Source organism: Chlamydotis macqueenii, chromosome 1 (assembly GCF_036417535.1).
Source record: "Chlamydotis macqueenii isolate bChlMac1 chromosome 1, bChlMac1.mat, whole genome shotgun sequence".
Taxonomy (NCBI): domain Eukaryota; kingdom Metazoa; phylum Chordata; class Aves; order Otidiformes; family Otididae; genus Chlamydotis; species Chlamydotis macqueenii.
In genome coordinates this window covers 211,922,348-211,942,574 of record NC_141556.1, presented here as the reverse complement: position 1 = coordinate 211,942,574, position 20,227 = coordinate 211,922,348, and the positions used below count along the sequence as shown (strand labels likewise).

At 43.4% G+C, this 20,227-nt stretch overlaps 1 protein-coding gene across 1 annotated transcript in view; it reads right to left on the bottom strand.

Annotated features, from left to right (window-relative positions):
• The window catches only part of RSF1 (remodeling and spacing factor 1), a 61,355-nt gene extending 41,239 nt beyond the window's left edge, over window positions 1-20,116 (bottom strand). The window contains exon 1 of the mRNA XM_086739720.1: window positions 19,871-20,116. Coding sequence (XP_086595846.1) covers window positions 19,871-20,066 — 196 coding nt within the window. The 5' untranslated portion in view covers window positions 20,067-20,116. The remainder of the gene's footprint in view (window positions 1-19,870) is intronic.
• Window positions 20,117-20,227: the final 111 nt, after the last annotated feature.

Below are 20,227 nucleotides of genomic sequence, written 5' to 3'. Positions count from 1 at the left end.
ACTTAGCCCACGACACAGTAACCATGCACGTAATTCCCTTTACAGACAAGTCCTCACACATAAACTTCCTTAAAACCAGTCGGCTGCACCCCTTACGCAAGGCACAAGAGTATCCAGTAGCCAAGTGACTGCATTTCTAACATCCTTAATATTCTCCTTCATTTTTGTGTGCAAGTTCAAAGTCCCATGAGCAGTCTGAGGCAGCAAACACCTTGTCTGGTAGATGAGTTTCACCAAAGGTTAAGTTCCTCTTCTGGTTCATCAAGTAGCTAGCAGAACACTTGAAAAAAGAAAGGGGATAGGATCTCCTTCAGCAGCAGTGCTGGTTTCTGCCAACATAAATATTCTCCTCTAGGAACTATCTAACTTGTCTCTCAGTACAAGGAAAATGGGAGAGCCCTATAGAGGGGATGTGTTAAGAAGTTCATAGAGTATAAATAAAAAAATGATGGCCTCAGTACAAACTTGGGATGATAAATAAACAGAAGGACAAAACCTCTGGTGTGAACCAAGCAAGAAGTTACAGTGAACCTCTGACAAATAACTGTGATAAGGAGTCTCATACTCACGCAGCAAGCTTGGCATTAAAAAAAAAAAAAAAAAAAAAAGGTTTGAAGCATGACCTCTCTAGTGCTTCCCAACATGAAAAAGCAGTTATTTCTGCTCCAAAGGACAATCTAAAAATCTTATTTTCTAGTTGAGTCACTTGATGAGTATTATCCTCCTACCAAGTTGTGTGCCCATAAATTAAAAAAAAAAAGACATGCAGGAAAGGGAAAAAAACCCATGTAACCGCTCTGCCTCCCCAGTGAATGAAAAGAGCAATCAAAAATGTTGTAATTAAACCAAAGAGCAAAACAGAAAGAACAAGTCACCAAGCAGCAGTTTCATATCCTGTTCCTAGAAAGATTTTGGCAGGCATCAAAACCAAACAGACCACGCTCACATTTAAATGACATGGTTATCCTAGGAAAGTACTTGGAAATCTGGATGCTCAGCAGCTAGACCATTTTCAGACAAATATCTGAGCACCTCTGCATCCCTTATCTGTAGAGTATCTTTCAGAGGACTCTCCTCTTGCCTGGCCTATTCAGAGCACATGCCGCTCTAACGTTATTCAGGGAAGTTAAGATTTTTATCTTGCTGATGAACCCCCTCCACCCCTCCTCATGCAAGGATCCCAGCACGTCACCTCTTTCGCCGTCGCCTGCGGATGAACCGTGACCAATGTGGACAGCGCTTTGAACCGGGACCCAAAAGCCTTTTCCACCCCCACTTCTACTAAGTTGTGTCAGCAACCTCATAGACCTTGCTGTCAGAGTTGCACGCTGACCTCACTGCGTTAGCCCTCGCAACTGGGATGTCACCTTCAAATTCACCTCTAACTTTAGCAATGAGATTATTTTCAAGTATTTAGACTTTATCACCTCTTTGTCAAACTTGTCACTGTACTCTTTCCTCAATTTTTTTATTCTACCCCCTTCCATTTCCCACAAATCAATCTGATTATGCTTGTGCTCTCTACCATCACTCACCTTCTCGCTACACCTGAAACTGAGATTAAAAAAAAAAAATAATATGCATTGTCACCTGCCTAACTCTTGAAGCTGGAGTTAAAGCCCACACTGATCTAAACAAAACCCCTACACAGAAGTTCAGCTGTTTTTCAGCAGCCCTTTAGCACTTGTAAGATGGTTTAACTTTCCACCTAAACAAGTCCTCTCTGTTTCATTCTCTGGCTACGAAGTTCCTCGCAATGTTGGGGGCTTTTTAAGCTAATACATTAAGCAACAGCAGAAAGGTTAACAAAGGCAAGACTGACGTTAGAATAAAGCAGAAAATTTAGGAAGAAAAGCATGCTGTATTGTGCAATGAAAAAGAACTAGAGGTAGAAAAAGAAAAAAGGAAAATGACTTTGAAAACAATCCAGGAGAAAATAGCCCATTATTTATTTTAGGAAATAGCCCAGGAAAGGAAAGACAGCAAACAAAAGCTCGGTTTACTGCCTCAAGAAAATGTACTGAATAAAAAAATGGGCTCAGGTCCACCAACTCTGAACAGCGAGTGAGGAAAAATCAGGCTGTGGCAGCAATGTGCAAACAAGCAGACTGCACTGAAAAGCAGGTACTGAAAACATTTTAAATTGTAACAGATCGCCATTGTTCACAGGTAAATCGCTTGCGGTGACCACACCGAACATTTCAACTATTAAAATCAAGAGCACTCGACTTGCTGATCCTTAATTCATGCACAGGCAAGCACTTGACTCTCTGAAACTGCGGGGACCACAGGCTATGAAAGCAAAGACACAGCAGCACAAGTATCTTTCATTCTAGCTAGTAAAAATCAGGAAATCAGAGCCTCCGAAATGATTCTGGGATTCTCTTGCCTGCTGAAGCACCTCAGTCTCCAATACAGCTATAATAATCATCCAAGACTTTTAGACCATGAGGTGAAAATCCTCATTTGCCTCCTTAGCACCAAACTGTGTCATTACAATTCTCAAATAAAAAGTAGGTGTGACAAAGGTGAATGGCAATCACAAAGATTACACTTCAGTAGTGGACTCTGGAGTGCTTCACAGCTCCTCAGAGCCCAGTTCTGGAGCCCCCAACATCAAAAGGATGTAGACCAGTTGGAGAGAGTCCAGAGGAGGCTACGAATATGATGAGAGGGCTGGAGCAGCTCTGCTGTGAGGCCAGGCTGAGAGAGCTGGGGCTGTTCAGCCTGGAGAAGAGGAGGCTCTGGGGAGAGCTGAGAGCGGCTCCCAGTGCCCAAAGGGTGCTGCAGGAAAGGTGGGGAGAGACTCTTCAGCAGGGCCTGCTGTGACAGGACGAGGGGCAATAGTTTTAAAATAGAGAGAGGTAGATTTAGATTAGATATTAGGAAACAATTTTTTACGCTGAGGGTGGTGGAGCACTGGCCCAGGGTGCCCAGAGAGGTGGTGGATGCCCCATCCCTGGAAACATTCCAGGCCAGGTTGGCCAGGGCTCTGAGCAACCTGATGTGGTTGGAGATGTCCCTGCTCCTTGCAGGGGGGTTGGACTGGATGGCCTTTGAAGGTCCCTTCCCACCCAAACCATTCTATGAGTCTATGATTCTAAGTATGCACCGCCATGGCTTCCCAATACACGGGGATAAGTCCACTTCAGAGAGATTTTAGAAGCTTGGTTTTTTTCCACTGGAAGACGACCCAGGCATGGAAGAGCTGCAGCGGATGCCATCAGCATGCCCAGTTTGGGCACTGGGAGCCAGCCTTCAGAGGATGTTGCAGCATACACTTACCCACGCCGCAGAGACATAAGATGTAAGGTGCCCTGTTTTGCCTGTGTAAGGCACCAAGCTGTCTTACAGAAAGCAGAAGCAGAGTTGGGAACCCTAGTGAAAAAAAGAAAGCGGGTTGATCCCATGGGATTTTTCAACTCTATGACAGGAAATGCTGAAGAGGCACGTATCCAGAAACACAACCCCTCCCCAGAAAAATCATGAGCAAAATGAAGATCTACACTCAGATCTCAGTCTGGACTGAGGCATCTGCTGGCCATTACAGTAACGGAAGACCTGTTCACACTTACCAAAAAGGATGTAAGCAAAAGAAGTTGAGAGGGCAACGTTTACCTTCGGATCTAACACTAAGTAGTTACATAGCCATTCAAAAAAAATGGTAAAATTTAATTCAGTGCCTTCATTTACTCTCAGAAGCTTCAAAATTACAACTCCCACTCCTAGGAGGGTGGCCCAGCCACAAGGCAAGCAGCTAGAAAAGAAATGTAAGATTTGAGGGCCCAAAGAACGGAGAAGAAAAGGAAGCATGAGTCTAATTCCTGTGAAAACGGAGCCTGAGCTTTAGTCCCTACTCCTAGCTCCCAGAATTGTGTAGGTATTTTGCCATTAAAATCTTGGAAAGAAGAGCAGCATAGCAGTAGAATTCATCTAAACAAATGTAGATATTTACATCTGAGCTAGTTCCATACAATCCATTTATAGTCCACAGGGAAAGACACTTTTAGGAAGAGTCAGCTCACCCTAAAGTAAACGTCTGAGCTCTGCTAAATACATTTTGTGAGATTAATTCTGTTGTAGTGTCTGGCAAGTTTTTCCAGTGAAAAACAATGTATGTAAGGTCCTGAGGATACAGGAGTGTTATCAGGTACTGAGGGGTACATCTCACTCTTAAAACAGTCACCTAAACTCTTACGATCCCCATTAGACAAAGAATTACCACTGCAGATCTTACCTTGGTTCACGAGGTTTATTCATGCAGACATTTCTGGCAGACAAAATCAACTTTCTAAGTATGGCAGCATTTACTTCAAGAGAAGGAGCATACATCCTGCTATAGTAAACTAAATTAAAGCATCCTCAGCGCAGTGAAATAAGTGAAAACCAAGACTAAACATGAACATAGAGTTGCATAGTAGTTAAGGCAGCTTCAGCTACATCTAGCTTTATTCACATCAGAAATGTACCAAGCTTCTTTTAATGTGTTCTGTCAGAGGTCAAGTTGAATGGAAGTCCCTTTCTAATTCGTTATATGAGAACAGGGACAAATTTAAATGCCTTTTAATTTCTTACTTTGTTCAGTTACTAGAAACACCACTCTGGTGTCAATTTTGCTAAATTTGTCAGGTGCTGTCCAATAGTTCTCTCCAGCATTAATAGAAGGATGTTGATTATACTGTAAAACCACTTTCTCCCACTTGAGTAAAAAGGTCATATTAAAAAACTGGAGTAGGCTGAATAAAAATCATTTGCTAAAACAAGTCTCATTATCAAGGTTAGAGGTTACCATTCCGCGATCTTCAGTGGAGAGGGGAGAGAAAAAAAACCACAAAATTAAAAGACTTATCCTTTTTCATATATGAGATGAGATCTACTACAAAGATATTTCTGCCCTTTTTTGAGCTCAGCTTTTAAAATAAAGTATTTTTTCTCTAGTCACTGGTGATCCTATCCTACCTGCACTTCAAATAAGTCTCATTTATACTCCGGGATTTACCATTTCACCTTTCATTGACACAACTCCTTTACTGAACAGCATCAACAGGTGAATGTTTCTTGGCAGTTTCTCTGCAACTGTCAAATAGCGCAGCCATCTTCTCCTGAAAATCTAGTCTTGCAAACTTAGGTCCCTCAATTAAAAAAAAAAAAAAAAACCACAAACAAAATTAAAAAAAAAAAAAACAAAAAAACAAAAAAAACCCCCACAACTATTTTTAGCGTACAGGATCCTTCAGGGTCCTGTAAAAAAAAAAAAAAAAAAAAAAAAAACAACAAACAAACAAAAAAAACCACAACAAAATAACAGGCCAAGTGCAAGGTCTTGCGCATGGGTCACGGCAATCACAGGAACAAATATAAGCTGGGCAGAGAACGGATGGAGAGCAGCCCTGAGGAGAAGGACCTGGGAGTGTTGGTGGACGAGTTTAACATCAGCAGGCCATGTGCACTTGAGGCCCAGAAGGCCAACAGCGTCCTGGGCTGCATCAAGAGCAGCGTGGGCAGCAGGGCGAGGGAGGGGATTCTGCCCCTCTGCTCCGCTCTGGTGAGACCCCACCTGGAGTACTGTGTCCAGCTCTTGAGCCCCCAACATCAGAAGGACGTGGAGCTGCTGGAGAGGGTCCAGAGGAGCCCATAAAGATGCTGAGAGGGCTGGAGCAGCTCTGCTGTGAGGCCAGGCTGAGAGAGCTGGGGCTGTTCAGCCTGGAGAAGAGGAGGCTCCGGGGAGAGCTGAGAGCGGCTCCCAGTGCCCAAAGGGGGCTGCAGGAAAGGTGGGGAGAGACTCTTCAGCAGGGCCTGCTGTGATGGGACGAGGGGTGATGGTTTTAAAATAGAGAGAGAGGTAGACTCAGATTTGGTATCAGGAATTTATTTATTTATTTATTTTACAATGAGGCTGGTGGAACACTGTCCCAGGTTGCCCAGAGAGGCGGTGGATGCCCCATCCCTGGAAACATTCCAGGCCAGGTTGGCCAGGGCTCTGAGCAACCTGATGTGGTTGGAGATGTCCCTGCTCCTTGCAGGGGGGTTGGACTGGATGGCCTTGAAAGGTCCCTTTCAACCCAAACCATTCCATGATTCTAAAGAAGTGGAAGAATGCAACCATGCTACAAAGATGTACACTATATTTTGCAGAACATTCACCAGTGACTAACTGGTGTAGAAAAACTGAGTACCACTCAGTAAGCATTTTGTATTTTACACTCAGCAGCATTATGTGAGCACCAGTGTTCTTTAAGGATCATCACGAGCAAACTTTTAAAGTGAAGCCAACACGAGTCATGCTGCGATGCAGAACACGCTTCCCCGTCAGTTGGAAATAAGTAACCGCGCATTGGTTGTTCTCTAAGGTAATGTCAGCTCATTAATTTATCAGCAGGGCAAGCGAAAATTTAAAGAATTTTTTTTAAATACAAGATATCCAGAAAGAGACGTACTACATTTGCGCAAAACAGTAGTAAGAGAGCAATGTTTCTAGCAGCTGACGAAGAGCCCTGTGAAAGCAAGCAGCCACACGGCTGGATGACAGAAATTCTACAGATGAATTCATGATCACAAGCCTAAAATTTTACAAGTGTAATCCGATTAGGAAAGAATTTGAGGCTTCTTTTAAATTATTTCACAGCTAGTAGCAACTTTTTTTCCCCATTATTTCCTAAGAAACCCAGGAAGCAAGTAAGAGTAGACATTTAAGAAGCAGAACTGTCCAAGACAATTGCCTGACAAAGTGCTAGAAGTACATTAAAATGTGGTGTGGTTTTTTACCAACCTTCTCAAGCTTAGGTCTAAAATAAGGACTTAAACAAAAAGCAAACCACTTAAGTCCTAACACGAGTTGATATTTGAATCTCATACAAAGTGAGGATTCACAGAAGTTTCATTCCTTGAAACATACTCCTGTTTTGACCTGTTAACACTACAGAAATATCTACCTCCGTTAACATAACTCTTTTAATTGCAAGAAACTGTTATAACTTTGGGGCTGTTGCAGCTCCGCAGATGTAGCCAAGACCATTACACCTTTGGGATCAACTTTACTGTGTGTCTAGGCAGACTGAAAGCCACAGACCAGTTTGCCAAACTGGCAGCAGAGTCACCTGTCTGTAACTCAGGCTCGGTTGCTGCCAGTCACCTTTTACACAACTTTTGATCTGAGCTAGAACGGAAGATGAATATAACAGCCTGAAGGGACAGCGAGTTTCTAGCTAACATTTGCATAATGCCATCACTCAAAACTCCTGCTTGAGACAGAAACTCTCCAACCTGAACAACCATCGCAGATGCTATCAGGATCTGGGAAGAGCCTGGTAGCTGGTGTTGCAGGCAGAAAAAGTGTCAAAATACAACGCACACTTGGATCTTCCCCCTGAACTGGCTTCCTGAAAACTCAACAGGATCTGAACAGCACAAAACTTGTGACATCAGAAGATCCTTCCCTTCTTGTATGGCACAAAACAGGTAGGAGGAAAGGAGAGCAAACCCTGGCAGCAGAAAATGCGTTCATCTATAGCACGTGACGAAACCCCAGAGCACACGTATGAAATTACCTGTCGCCAAGTTATCCTTAAATCCTCTTTTTAGTTACAGCCTGGTTTAACGTAGAAGCAAGAAACTTCATGCTCTTAGTTTTATTTTAAAATATTTTCACTACAACTCAATATGCATTAGTACCTAAATCTTTTTGAGCTCTGGCCTCAGTAATAATTTGTAGCAATCAATTATCATTACAGAACATGTGAACGGCATTTAAATCTGAATTACTTTTAAATTTCATTCAGTACACCATTTTTCTGGGTTTACAGTATAAAAGGAATGCAAACTTCTACAAGCCTTGCTTCATATTATTTTAAAAATCTCCTCTGAAGTTAATAGTACCCTTTTATAAAACTTTTTTTTGGTCTGGAAACTTTCATCCAGCCCTCCTCAGTCTACCGATCTGTCTGCACTATCTTGCAAATCGGAGCAGTTACAACTGAGCACTAAAATCAAGATGAAGGCATCAAACAATCAACAAACTGGGATGCACACACACCTACACCCAAAATAAAATACTCTCCAAGTTTTACATACGATTCTCAGCCCATTCTTCCTGCTATCTGGCATTTCGTTAATTTTAAACTCCAGTTCCAGGTTAATAGAGGTGCTTTCCTCTGACCTATCACAGTACAACCTAGAATATTTGGTTGAGCTAACAGCTGATTTTAAATATGCTGGGATGTATTCATCATAAACCGTTTCCCTTTTAATGCATACTTCTAAATCTGTTACATCTGCAGTTCTGTTGTCAATTCACAACACTATTTTAACCACAACAGTTTTTCCCCTTAGCCTGGATTAGCCAGCTTTCACCTTGATCTTTTTTTAAACAACTCGTCTCTTTCCCATTTTCTTGGCAAATAAGACTAACTGCCCATGCTATAAAGAAAAACTAAGGAATTCTACTTTACTCATAACACAGACAAAAAAAAAAAAAACCCCAACAAAAAAAAAAATATCTTCTTCTAACCAACTTCCTCTTGGTTAATCAGTTTAAGGTTTACGTTGATGCTTTACCTCTCAACCGATGACCATTTTGGATGCCGACTCACATTCAGTGGTTGAGCGACGCATTCCTCAATGTTCCTCTAACCCTCTGCCAGGGATGAACACGAAGCAAATCCACTCCTCAGCCAGTCCTAACTTTCAATTGACAGCGTGAACACAGACCACTGGCAACATCAGTTTGCATTAACATGTTGGGCTGTAGACTGCAATGGCTAAAAACACACTCCATGGCTCACCTGATTCTTCCTGCCACAAAGAATAACGTCAAAGAAAGGGCTGGGCACGAGAGTTACTATTTTGGTCGTATCAAGTTAAGGTTGCTGTGGAACACAAGTCAACCACTTTAATCAGTGACCTCCTTGAAAGACTTCGCATCTCCTTGTAAGTATCTGTCAAGCGTGATCCCTCCATCCATGCTTGAAAAGAACTATCCATGCTTTCAAAAGAAAACAGCAGAATATTTTTCTTTAGAGAATAACTAATACAACTATCAGACCTATGAAATTACAAAGTTTATTGAAACCTGATGTAAAAGCTCCTTGCTTGTGATTCCTTAAATCTTTATTAGACTCTTTATAACGCGCTAGCCACTCTGTTTTCCACTTCTGTACCCTAATACAGGTTTGTATATTTTTACCAGCTGTATTTCTAACTTTTTCAGAAAGCCGAATGAGTATCTAAGCCTGGCAACTCAATAATAATTTCGCAGTAATACCGTGTTCCAGTACATCATTTCCTAACACGTCAGTTTTATCATATTTCAACTTTATGGCCAGAAAGGCAGCATAACTAGAGATAGCACAAATGAGCCTAACAATGACACCTTATGCAAAGAAGTTATTAAAGTTTTCAGCAATGTACTTATTTTCATCATTATATTGTAGCTGATGGTTTTTTAGACACCCATGTTTCCTGTATTTTTTTTCTTTTTATGTAAGACACTTCTCTGTCTGTATGCTCTCCAAATCCACCTTGGGCTTTTTAGCTTCCTTCTTTCTACTGCCAGCTCCTGGACTTCACCAGGGTTAGATTTCTACCCTTCAAATAACTTCTACTTGGCATAAAAACCTTGGACATTTAGCCCTTACGCTTATCTTCACCATCCTACCCCCATTGGTCTGACAAACATGCATTTTGAGATCTCTACTAGTTTTGCAAGCATGCTGCATCTAGGACACGGTCAATATTTTTATTCCTTGACTTATGAGTAGTCCTTCTGGTCTCCCTTCTTATAAAGGTTTGATCTTCCAAAAGCTCCCTTGTTATTCTATCATTTTTTTCTTACCTTCTGCTAACTTTTCTTAACCTTCATATAGATTGCTAACATACTGTTTAGGAGGTCAGCTAACACTGTTTGCTGCAGAATTTGTCTAAGCTTAAATATGCATTTCAAGGGATACATCAGCCACTCTCTGGACTTATCTTTTCGCAAAGCAGGGGGTTTACACGGCCACTTCAGGCCCAGCTTAAGCTGGTTCCATTTCAGCTAACACCTCCAGGCAATACTGGTTTTGGCGGGTTAGTTTTTTGGTTTTGCGGGTGTTTTGGGTTTTTTGTTTTGTTTTGTGCTTTTCAAATAAAGGTGAAACTTTCTGGGTAGACACTCAATAGAGCAGCATTCTGCCAAGCAGCTCCGCACCTTGGATGCTTTCTTGTGCTACAGGAATAGCACACTGCAAGCTCTGGGATCAAACTAAAATTTCCACACTTCTATCATCCACTAATTAATACGGCTTTTGTGAACCATCGCAGTTTGTTCTCAAGAGGAAACCATTATAATGTTGGCAGTCATTAATACTAAAAGGCAATGAACATGCCCTGGCACTTGTGCTACTACATAGCTGTAGATGAGCTGGAAAATAGCCAGGGCTGTACCAAAGGGACACTGAGTGGAGAAGAAAATCAAGTGATTACTTGCACACAAACTTAAACAACTGACTGCATTCAGCACACTACTGGTTCAGGAGTTTGCCAACCAGAACTGACTGTTAAGATAGAAAAAACAAAAAAGCCAAAACAAAAAAGCTGAGCCAAACAAAAAAGGCTGCAGAGCTTCACGCTGATAACCACCATTTTCTCGGAAAAAGGGATTTAGCAAGGCTGGGACTGGTGAGGCACAACTTGCTTGTTACCTGTTCTTCAAACATCCATCAAGCCCGCGAGTTGAAGGGTAAGCAGTGCTTTTCTCCAAGGTACTACAAGATCTAAATGACCATAATGGAAAGAAATCTAATACTAAAGCACGGCTGCTGAAATACAGAGATCTTTAGAAATAGGCTTCCTTCACTTTGAGAAATTGTTTGTTTTCCCCAGACCATTACAGACATCCACAGGTTCACAATTTCTACTGCAGTTCTGAGAAATTCTCCGCTGCTCGAGCTTTATGAGCTTTGTTTGGCTCTTGGGGAAGACAAATAACTGTATCAGGCTGATGGCAAGCTGCATATGTGAGAGACTGACAAATGCTAGAGGCTACTAAGAAGTACTTGTTAATGCTAAAATGTTTGTCGAGCTTTGTAGAACAACTGAAGCAAAGGAGAGTTCCTTGATTTGGGGAGAAGGAGAGAGAGGAGAAAACGTAATGAAATAGGATGGAAAGATCCTCTGTGTTAACAGCTGGAACAAACTACGCTTTTATTGCAAGGTTGGAGGAAAAAAAAAAAACATACAAACCTTTGGATGAGTTTTATTATTTCTCAATTATTTTAACATTTGGAACCAACCAGATGATTTTAGCGAACTCTACAGCTAAAGCCACCAGTGCACTATCCTGCTCCAACACCAGTGCCCAAGTAGGGAACGCTGAAGAGAGGATGCTCCGTATGAAGGCAACGAACTGGTAACTGCACCTTGCAGTCCCAGTGCAGACCGTCTGCCTCAGAAGATACTTCTGGAACGCTACTTCAGCTCTCTCGCCAGTCACACATCTGCATTGCCTCCCAGAGGAGCACAGCCAAGGTTGTCCTCTGAGGATACCAGAGAACACTTGTCTCAACTACAGGTACACACGAAGTCCTGAATATCTCCATCAACTCCAGCCACCATAAACCTGGAGGAATGCAGCTCTACCGCTGAGAAGTGTTGTATGGCCAAGAGAGATCTTGATATTAAAATGGATACTTTCAAAGAACTGCCCCTTCTTCCCAGTTCAGTCCTTCAGTAGCTCCTGTCCTCTACTTCACCCCACACAAAAGAAGTCTTCCTGCCATTGTCTTCTGCCTCCCGTAGGCTAAATTTTATCAACTCACTAGGTAGGTTCTCTTCCCCCTGTCCCAAATCTACCAGGGTTCTGCCTGAGGGACAGTCTATCAGCTACAGAGGAGCACAGAAACACCACAAATAGTTATTCTGTTTTAATCTTTATATCAACAATACGATGAGTTTTCCAGGAGTTCCCATGAGCTTCTGAGTTTAGTACAGGCCATAAACAAGCCAGCCTAAAGGTGAGCTTTGGGCTGGGCTCAGAAGCATGCATACCAGGCAGGGGGCACTAATAATGTCACACACCTATCTGCTAACTGTTCCTACACTAGACACTATCAGCTTGAAGTAACCCCAAAGATGAGAAAAAAGCTGCATCCACAGAAGGCGTAGAAAACTCAGGAAGCCCCTGAGCAACAAGCGTGGATGGAGGGAGAGCATTCTGAGACACTCTTACAGCTCTGTAGACCTCTCAAGTTGGCCAGGGACAAGGACAAGATACAGCACTGATGGGCTGCTAGACAAAACATAACTTCTAGCTTATATGTGATGACGGTGTCACACACAACTCACCGATGTTTAAGTTCTCCGATACAGATATACCACAATACAGCCCTTGCGGCTTCTTTCAGTAAACGTCATCTCGCACCGGCCAGAAAAGTTTCACAAGCATTCCCAGATCTTACACACTTGGCCTGAAATAAGCCTTAAGATTGTGACTTGGAAGTGGTATCAGAAGTTTACCCTCAGGTTCTACATGCTCTAAAGTGCGCTGGAATTCAACAAAGCCGCCTACCAAAAGCATACCGCACTTCCTCGACAGAGGCACACGCTCCACCAGAACCTGCATAATCCCTAGGAGGGCTGACCTTTGCCAGGGGCCCTCAGGTGTCCTGCCATGGCTCATCTGTGCCTGGAGAACGGCATCCTGACCAAGTTCCATTTTTCTGTTTCACGCAGCATTTTTATCTGTTTCAGATGGGCAGTGTTACTGGAACAAGACTGAACTGCTTCTCTTCCCAGAAGCAGTGTTTTCCTACCTTCTACATAGGATCGTAAGATGATCGTAAGGACATGGACCAGTTGGAGAGGGTCCAGAGGAGGCCACGGGGATGATGAGAGGGCTGGAACAGCTCTGCTGTGAGGCCAGGCTGAGAGAGCTGGGGCTGTTCAGCCTGGAGAAGAGGAGGCTCCAGGGAGACCTGAGAGCGGCTCCCAGTGCCCAAAGGGGGCTGCAGGAAAGGTGGGGAGAGACTCTTCAGCAGGGCCTGCTGTGACAGGACGAGGGGTGATGGTTTTAAAATAGAGGGAAGTAGATTTAGATTAGACATTAGGAAAAAAAATAAAATAAAATATTTTTTGCACTGAGGGTGGTGGACACTGTCCCAGGTTGCCCAGAGAGGCGGTGGATGCCCCATCCCTGGAAACATTCCAGGCCAGGTTGGCCGGGGCTCTGAGCAACCTGATGTGGTTGGAGATGTCCCTGCTCCTTGCAGGGGGGTTGGACTGGATGGGCTTTGAAGGTCCCTTCCCACCCAAACCATTCTATGACGTAGAGCCCAGTTAAAACTGGCATTGGCAGCCTAAACACAAGAGCACTCAGGTGAGCTGACATGCCAGCTCAACGCACATAAAGCTATGAAGTCTCACCACAGAAAAACTATTGAAATAGGAATAGTTAAATCAAGGATATGCATCCATACTCTATTATGAAATAATTAATTCCAAGGTAAACTTAATTAACTTCCTAAATGAATAACAGAGAAGCACATGTAGATAAAGCATGCTGACCTTAAAGTCATATTAATCTGAAGTGACTTAAGTGTATAGAAGAGGAGTTTATTCTGCGTTAGAGACTTATTTGCCGTGAAGCCAGTACAAGAATGATTACCCCTATTACTTTCTCAGAATTTATCCCTGTTACGCTGTTCGACAATTTCATCTCCAAGCTACTGGACTCTACCTCCAACAGATCATTTAATTCGATATCCAGAAACATTAGAGATGTAGAATCCCGATCATATCCAAAAATGAAACTAGCACAGAAGTAATACAGCATATTCTAAAGTTCTGTAGGTACACTTTTTTTCCCCAGTAGTTTGTTGCTAACTTAAAAACACTGCATTTTACTAACAGGTGGATTAATGGCTTTGATATAAGTGTTTTAGTTCAGTCCTTACATGCAGCAGGAAACCAATGATCTATTTATATTTCACATATACCCAAGCAAGCTCAGCCTGCATTCAGGTGAAAACTGCTTGACTGATTCAGAACAGCAGTTACGTTTCTTACTCATAAAGGAAAGGGTGTGATAAGATACGAACGCTCAGACCTGCAGAGCAGATGAAAAGTGTTAACTCTGACTAGCTGATACAGCTTAATGGCAGAAGCAAGCTTGTAATATCAATGTATCCACACTTAAATATGCTTAATGAAGAAGATTCAGCATTATATAGCGTGTGAATAAACTCCACCCATCCAGCATCACAGACACTACCAACGTTAGATGTCAGAACTTGTGTCTTCACATAAGAGGACACCACATGAATTAATCTTTCTGCATTGAAAGCAGTTAGTAAGTACAGTACCAGTTATTAAATTTTGAGATTTAAGTGAAATAGTGTTTGACAGCACTTCCACATCACATTTATTGCCTACTTTCAATAACTAATCTACTGTGGATATTACATCTTATTGCAATACATCCATGGCTTTACCCAAGTCACATCGAGCGCCATAACTTCTGATCAATAGTACACAAACATGCTCGATACCAAGCCGTAAATACGAGGAAAATCACATTAACAGAACACTGCCTCACTACCCTCTTTATTAGGAACACACCTCATCTTAAGCTTGAAGTCTGTCCAACTCCTTGCCATGAGGTATGGTTGGCTTTTGCTTGCTGTATTAAACAGCCACAAAGCTTCAGGTGTGTTCCTCCCATACAGACGTTCAACGGCAATTTAAGTCAAAGTTCATTTCTTCAGAGAACGGTAAGAATCCTTAAGCTTAATGCTGTAAAGTTTTCCAGAGGTATTGAGATGACAATCTTCAAAAGTGACATAACGCACTGAAGCAAACAACTTCAGTACCCAAATTCATTTGAAAAGAGAAAAAAAGATGTTCTGTGTTTAGAAGATTGAGAAAAAATAGAGCAGCTCGTAAGAGATAACTTACTGCTCTGAAGCAGCTCGAAAGACCATATGGGCTTTTTCAGTTCTACAGTGTAGTATCAGGTATTCTCTACTGAAAAAAAATTAAAGAAACTATAAATGGCTTGCATAGATTTTCTAGACTCTACCTGCCGTTAATCTGTTCTCAGTATAGAAAGGGGAGAAAAAATTTACAAAAATGGTCCTGCTACCAGGCATCTGCATCTCATGATGTCTTTCTTCATACCTCTTAAACCCGAGCCAACGTGCAAAGAGTGTTTTTACTACCAAACTCCAAACAAACGCAGCACCTTCGTGCTGTAATTAAGCAACAAAGTTCTAGGCTGGGTCAATCTGTCAGGGTGACTGTCAAGGAGAGGAAGTTTGAGCTGCGGTGAGGACGCAGGAGAGTGCCTCAGACTGGAAATCCACACACCAAAACACACTTGCTGCTTCCAAGACCGCCTTTAGCATGATCACTACCAGCAACACCTCGAGGCAAGTTTGCCATTTTGCGGAAAGCACACGCAAAGATGCATACCTGTTACCATTTCAATCGAGAACAAATCAAACCCCACACTGCTAAGAAAAAACTGCAGAGATTGATGAGCTGAGACAGCCCAACAACTTCAGAAGATGGCATTCACCTCCGGGAGAGGTTCTCCCATTCGCACACCAGGGAACCCGGCAAACCAGCGAGCGTTCTGCGTAGTCATGTGTAAAATTAGCTCTCTGTTGTGCAAGCTAACATTCTACTAATATTTTCATTCACAAGAGACCAAGTGCTTAATTAACATTTATACCGATTCTCAAGCTATTTACCAACACAAAGGAGGCGGCAATTTGATATCGTAGTTCCTTAAGCACAGCCCTAAACAGATATAGTTCCTGCTCCCTTCTATCACATATATTTGATATTTTCATTTGCAACTGCTCTTCCTGTGATGATTTGTTCCAGTTTGCACAGTTTTGCCTTTGGAAGCAAGCAGAGGCAAGAGACATACGGTACTGTGGCACACTGCGGGATGATCTGTATAGTTACTTTAGTTTTGCATCTAAAAGTACAATAATTACGGGGGCAACGACACCTCCCAGCCCTCAGAAGTTCCACTTAAAATCATGTATTGAGTTGCTTTTTAATAAATCCTGCAAGAAACAATTTACTTTTTGAGGCATTTCAGCTAGCGAATTTTATGAGTCAACACTGTCACCATCTTGATAGAGACTCGACTTTATTCTTCCCAAAGAAGTTTAAGATGGCCATAACGGCAACCCAAATCACAACACTGCACGTAAAGCACGGATAACCATTCTCAAAGGCAAGATAATTATTCTTCATCAAATAAAACCTTCACCAGATAAACACAGGTCTCATTAGTTTCTTTGAATCATTGCAACTTTCAAACGAACCACCAGCCAGAAAAGTTAAGCTATTTTATCAGACAGCCTTCGTAAGGAGCAGACTATTTCCACAGCAACCAGTTTATCCCACCATTCAATAACAACGGGCAAAATCAACACCATACATTCTTATTTTCCTATTCGAGCATGATTTACACTAGCCATCAAATCCCAAAGAACACTTTAAATTGGTTTGTGCTTTTTAAGACAAGACCGTATCTGTGTACGCACAGCTGGAACATCAAATTCACTTGTATTAGTAGCAGGTTTGATATCTAAACCAGTCAGACTACTACAGAAAACTATTCATACTCAAGCACTGCTGTCATTTCTATTTGTCCTGAAATTCTCAGCTAAGAGAGGCAATACGGCAAAGTTCAAGTGCTGTCTGAGCATTAACAAAAATCTAAAATCCTTCTAAGAAATATTTGACAGCTTCCTAGCTGTCAACATCTGCTCAGCATCCACGGAGCACTCCTTCCTCTAAGGGAAGGCTCTACCACGTTTCCTTAATAATGAACAAGCTCTTTGTTCTAATTATTAACAGGAAATAAAATATGACTGTTATACAACTACTGAACAACATTCAAGCTTGAGCTCCTAGTTCTCCTTGAGACTCTTCATATAAAGAAAATAACTTCTACCAGCATTTTCCAAGAATAAGTCTTCAGAGAAGAAAAATACAGGCTATGTTTATTTAAAAAAAAACCAAACACACACAACAAACACACACCCCTAAAACACTTTGGAAACTGCTGAGCATCAAAATAGCATTGAAGATAATCAACAAAACCCCAAATTATTTATTCCCTTCCTTGACTGCAAAATGAAGATGGAGAAGAGTTCCAAACAGCCATTACCTGGTAGCTGAGATTTAAAACTTGTTTCAGATTTTAACTAAGACAGAAAAAAAACACTTTGCGGTTTTGTAGCTATTTGCTTAGATTTTGTTATGTATTACTGTCAACACAAATCCACTGTCAAGCAATGGTGATATCAAAAGCAAAACTAACTGAATACAACTAAAAGCAAAATCCCTTTTGCTATCCAAGGAAAACTACATACAGTTGGTAAGTAACAGATGTTCAGAAAAAAAAAAAAAAGACCACTTCAGTTTTCAATCAATGTTTAGCAACTTTATAACTTGTACCCTTAAAAACACCACTTTGGGGACTAAATGAAGTAAAAATCACGTAGAGAGATCTAGTCATTGCAACTATTTTTCAAAAAGCATAAAATACACCAGGTAACAGCTACCGGCACCACAAAGCAAGCCCAGCGAGTTGGCTGTATCAAAGGAAAATAAAACCCCTGTCACACAAGTTCTCACACAAAATGTCAAAAATCACCCAAGTTTGGTTTTCACACTTCCACACTTGCTTTCTTAGAGATGAGAAAATGCAAGCAAATACATCATCTACACCAGACACACGCAAAAACCCCAAGTAATTTAAAGATTACATTTTCTGAAGTGAAAAATGCTCCCATTTGGGGGGACTGTTTTCAAGCAGCAAGAATAACCTGTCCCTTGCCAAACAGGAAGAGCAATATAGCGAAAAGTTCAAAAATTCAGCAAGTATCAAATCAACCCATAATGCAAACTCTATAAATGTAAGTCATTTGAAAGCTTTTTAGAAAAGGGTTATGCAGTAATCATCGCCTTACTGATAAAGCCCTCCCTCATGCACTTAAAGTCATCAGAATTTCTTTTTTTTTAATCAAATGTGTACACTTAAAACACAGGCCACTATCTCATCCTTTCATTTTAATTCATTCTGCAGTTCACACAAGAAAATTACTCTTACACACCCACTTATACTGTGTCACACAGTAAAAGCATTAGGTTGTTTTTTTTTTTTTTTTACAGACATTGCTTTAAAAGGAACATTCTCCAACAATTCAAACTTTCAAATGTGTTGGTGTTTTTTATGAATAAGTTTTGTAACAATTTAACAAAACAATGTTTTTTTTCTAGTCATTTTTTTTCTGTAACATAAGAGGTATAGGAGTGCTGGGGAACTGAATATAAATACCAATTTTCATGAAAGCTAGCCCTGGTTTTAGAAGTTAGCAGATCTCACCTGTCTTTTTTATACTGATTAGGTGCCAGACAACACGAGGAGACAATACATTAATCTTATTTCACTATATTTCAGCAGCGACTGCTGTGAACTCACCGACAGGACGTCAACACTTTGCAAAAAGCAACTTCCTTTATCCGAGGAAGTACCCAAACACCGATTTAAACAAAAACCCCCACATACAGGGTGGGTTTGGTGGGGAGGGAGGTGGAAGCGAGTGCCTTTTGCGGGGGAAAAAGCAGAGGCTGTTGGCCCAAAAGCAGCCGTGAGCTGGGCTTCTCCAGCAGCAGGAAGTTTCTATGAGGCCTTGCCGAGCATGCGCTGTGAGTTCCGCGATCTCCCTATGTGGCAAGAGTGCAGAGGCAACAACCAAACCAATAATAGAGACAAGAGACCAAAAGCAACAAGCACCTTCCCCTCTATATTCCTACCGCCGCCTCCACGCAGCCCTCCCCCAGGCTGCTCTCTTGGCCCGGGCCCTCCCCCAGCCATTGCAGGGAGCAGGAATTGGAGAGTCTGGCAACCAAATCTGCTGCTGGAGAGAGAGAGGAGAGGAGAGGAGAGGAGAGGAGAGGAGGAGCAGCTTGAAAGAAAACAGTGGAGGGCATAACCCATCCCTCCACCTCGCCCAGCTCAAGTGGCGGTGGGGAAGGAGCAAGCAGCGAGGTTATTATCCATCCCCTCCCCAACTACAAGGGGGGACGAGGGGGAGGAGAAGAGAGGGATGGAGATGGCACACAATGGCTGGCTGTGTTTGGCGGGGGGGGGGGGGAAGATGGCCTACAACAGCAGCCGTGGGGAGGGCTCAGGGCTTCTCTGTGCCCTCCCCCCATTCCTCACCCCGCATATACAGAGAGGAAAGAAGCGGGGGTGAAAGAGGATCAGGACCTTGCCTTCTGTGTGCGTCTGCCCCCTTCCTTCAGGGGAGAAATAAAAAAGGACACATACATGGTGGGGGGGAGCTGCAAAGCGACCCCCAAGCTGGGGGTGAAGGAGAGGAGATAGAAGACCCTCACTGCCAGCGCCAGCCTGAACAAAAATAGTTATTTTAGCTTATCTTCCCTTTCTGCAGGAAGCACAGAAGCTCCGGAGCAAACCCGGAGAAACGGGGCTGGGGTGGGGGGATCAGAGCCAACACTGAGAGAGGGGAGGACTGGGGACGGGAGGCGAGGGGGTGGGGGCGTCCCTCTCCTCCACTGTGGGGGGAGCCAGCTCCCCACACACACAAACAGCTGCTGCCCCCTAAAAAAAAAAAAAAGGAAGGGCTGCGGTGAGGGGCGGGGGGGGAGAGGGCTCCCCCCCAGGAGGGCCGCTCCGGGAATCCCAGGCCCCTCCTCTCCCTCCGTCCGCTCCACCCCCAGGGCCGGGATGAGGCCGGGGGGGGAAGGAATAGCCCCGGCCCCCCCTCTGCCCCCCGGCTCCCCTCAGCCGGCCGTGAGGGGAAAAGAGAGGCGGAGGGGCGGGGGGGCAGGTATCCGGGCCGCTCACCCTGGTCTCCGGGCTCCTGCGGCGGCTGCAGGACGCGCTCCAGCTCGGGGAAGGGCAGCTCGGGCAGGTCCAGCAAGGCCCCGTAGCGTTCGAGGAAAGAGCAGACGACGGCGAAGTTCGGCCACGAACCCGGGCAGCACGGGCCTGCCGGAGGAGGGGGAGGCGGAGATGGAGCCGGAGGAGCCGCCGCCGCCATCTTGAACCTGAGGATGGAGAAGGAGCTGGGGAAGGGGAGGGAGGGAGGGGGCGCCGCCGGGCCGCGCCGCCACGATCCCACAATGCAACGGGGGGGGCGGGGGCGCTGGCTAGAGCGGCGCGGGGCGGCACCCCCCGCCTCGTGCGGCCCGGGGAATGAAA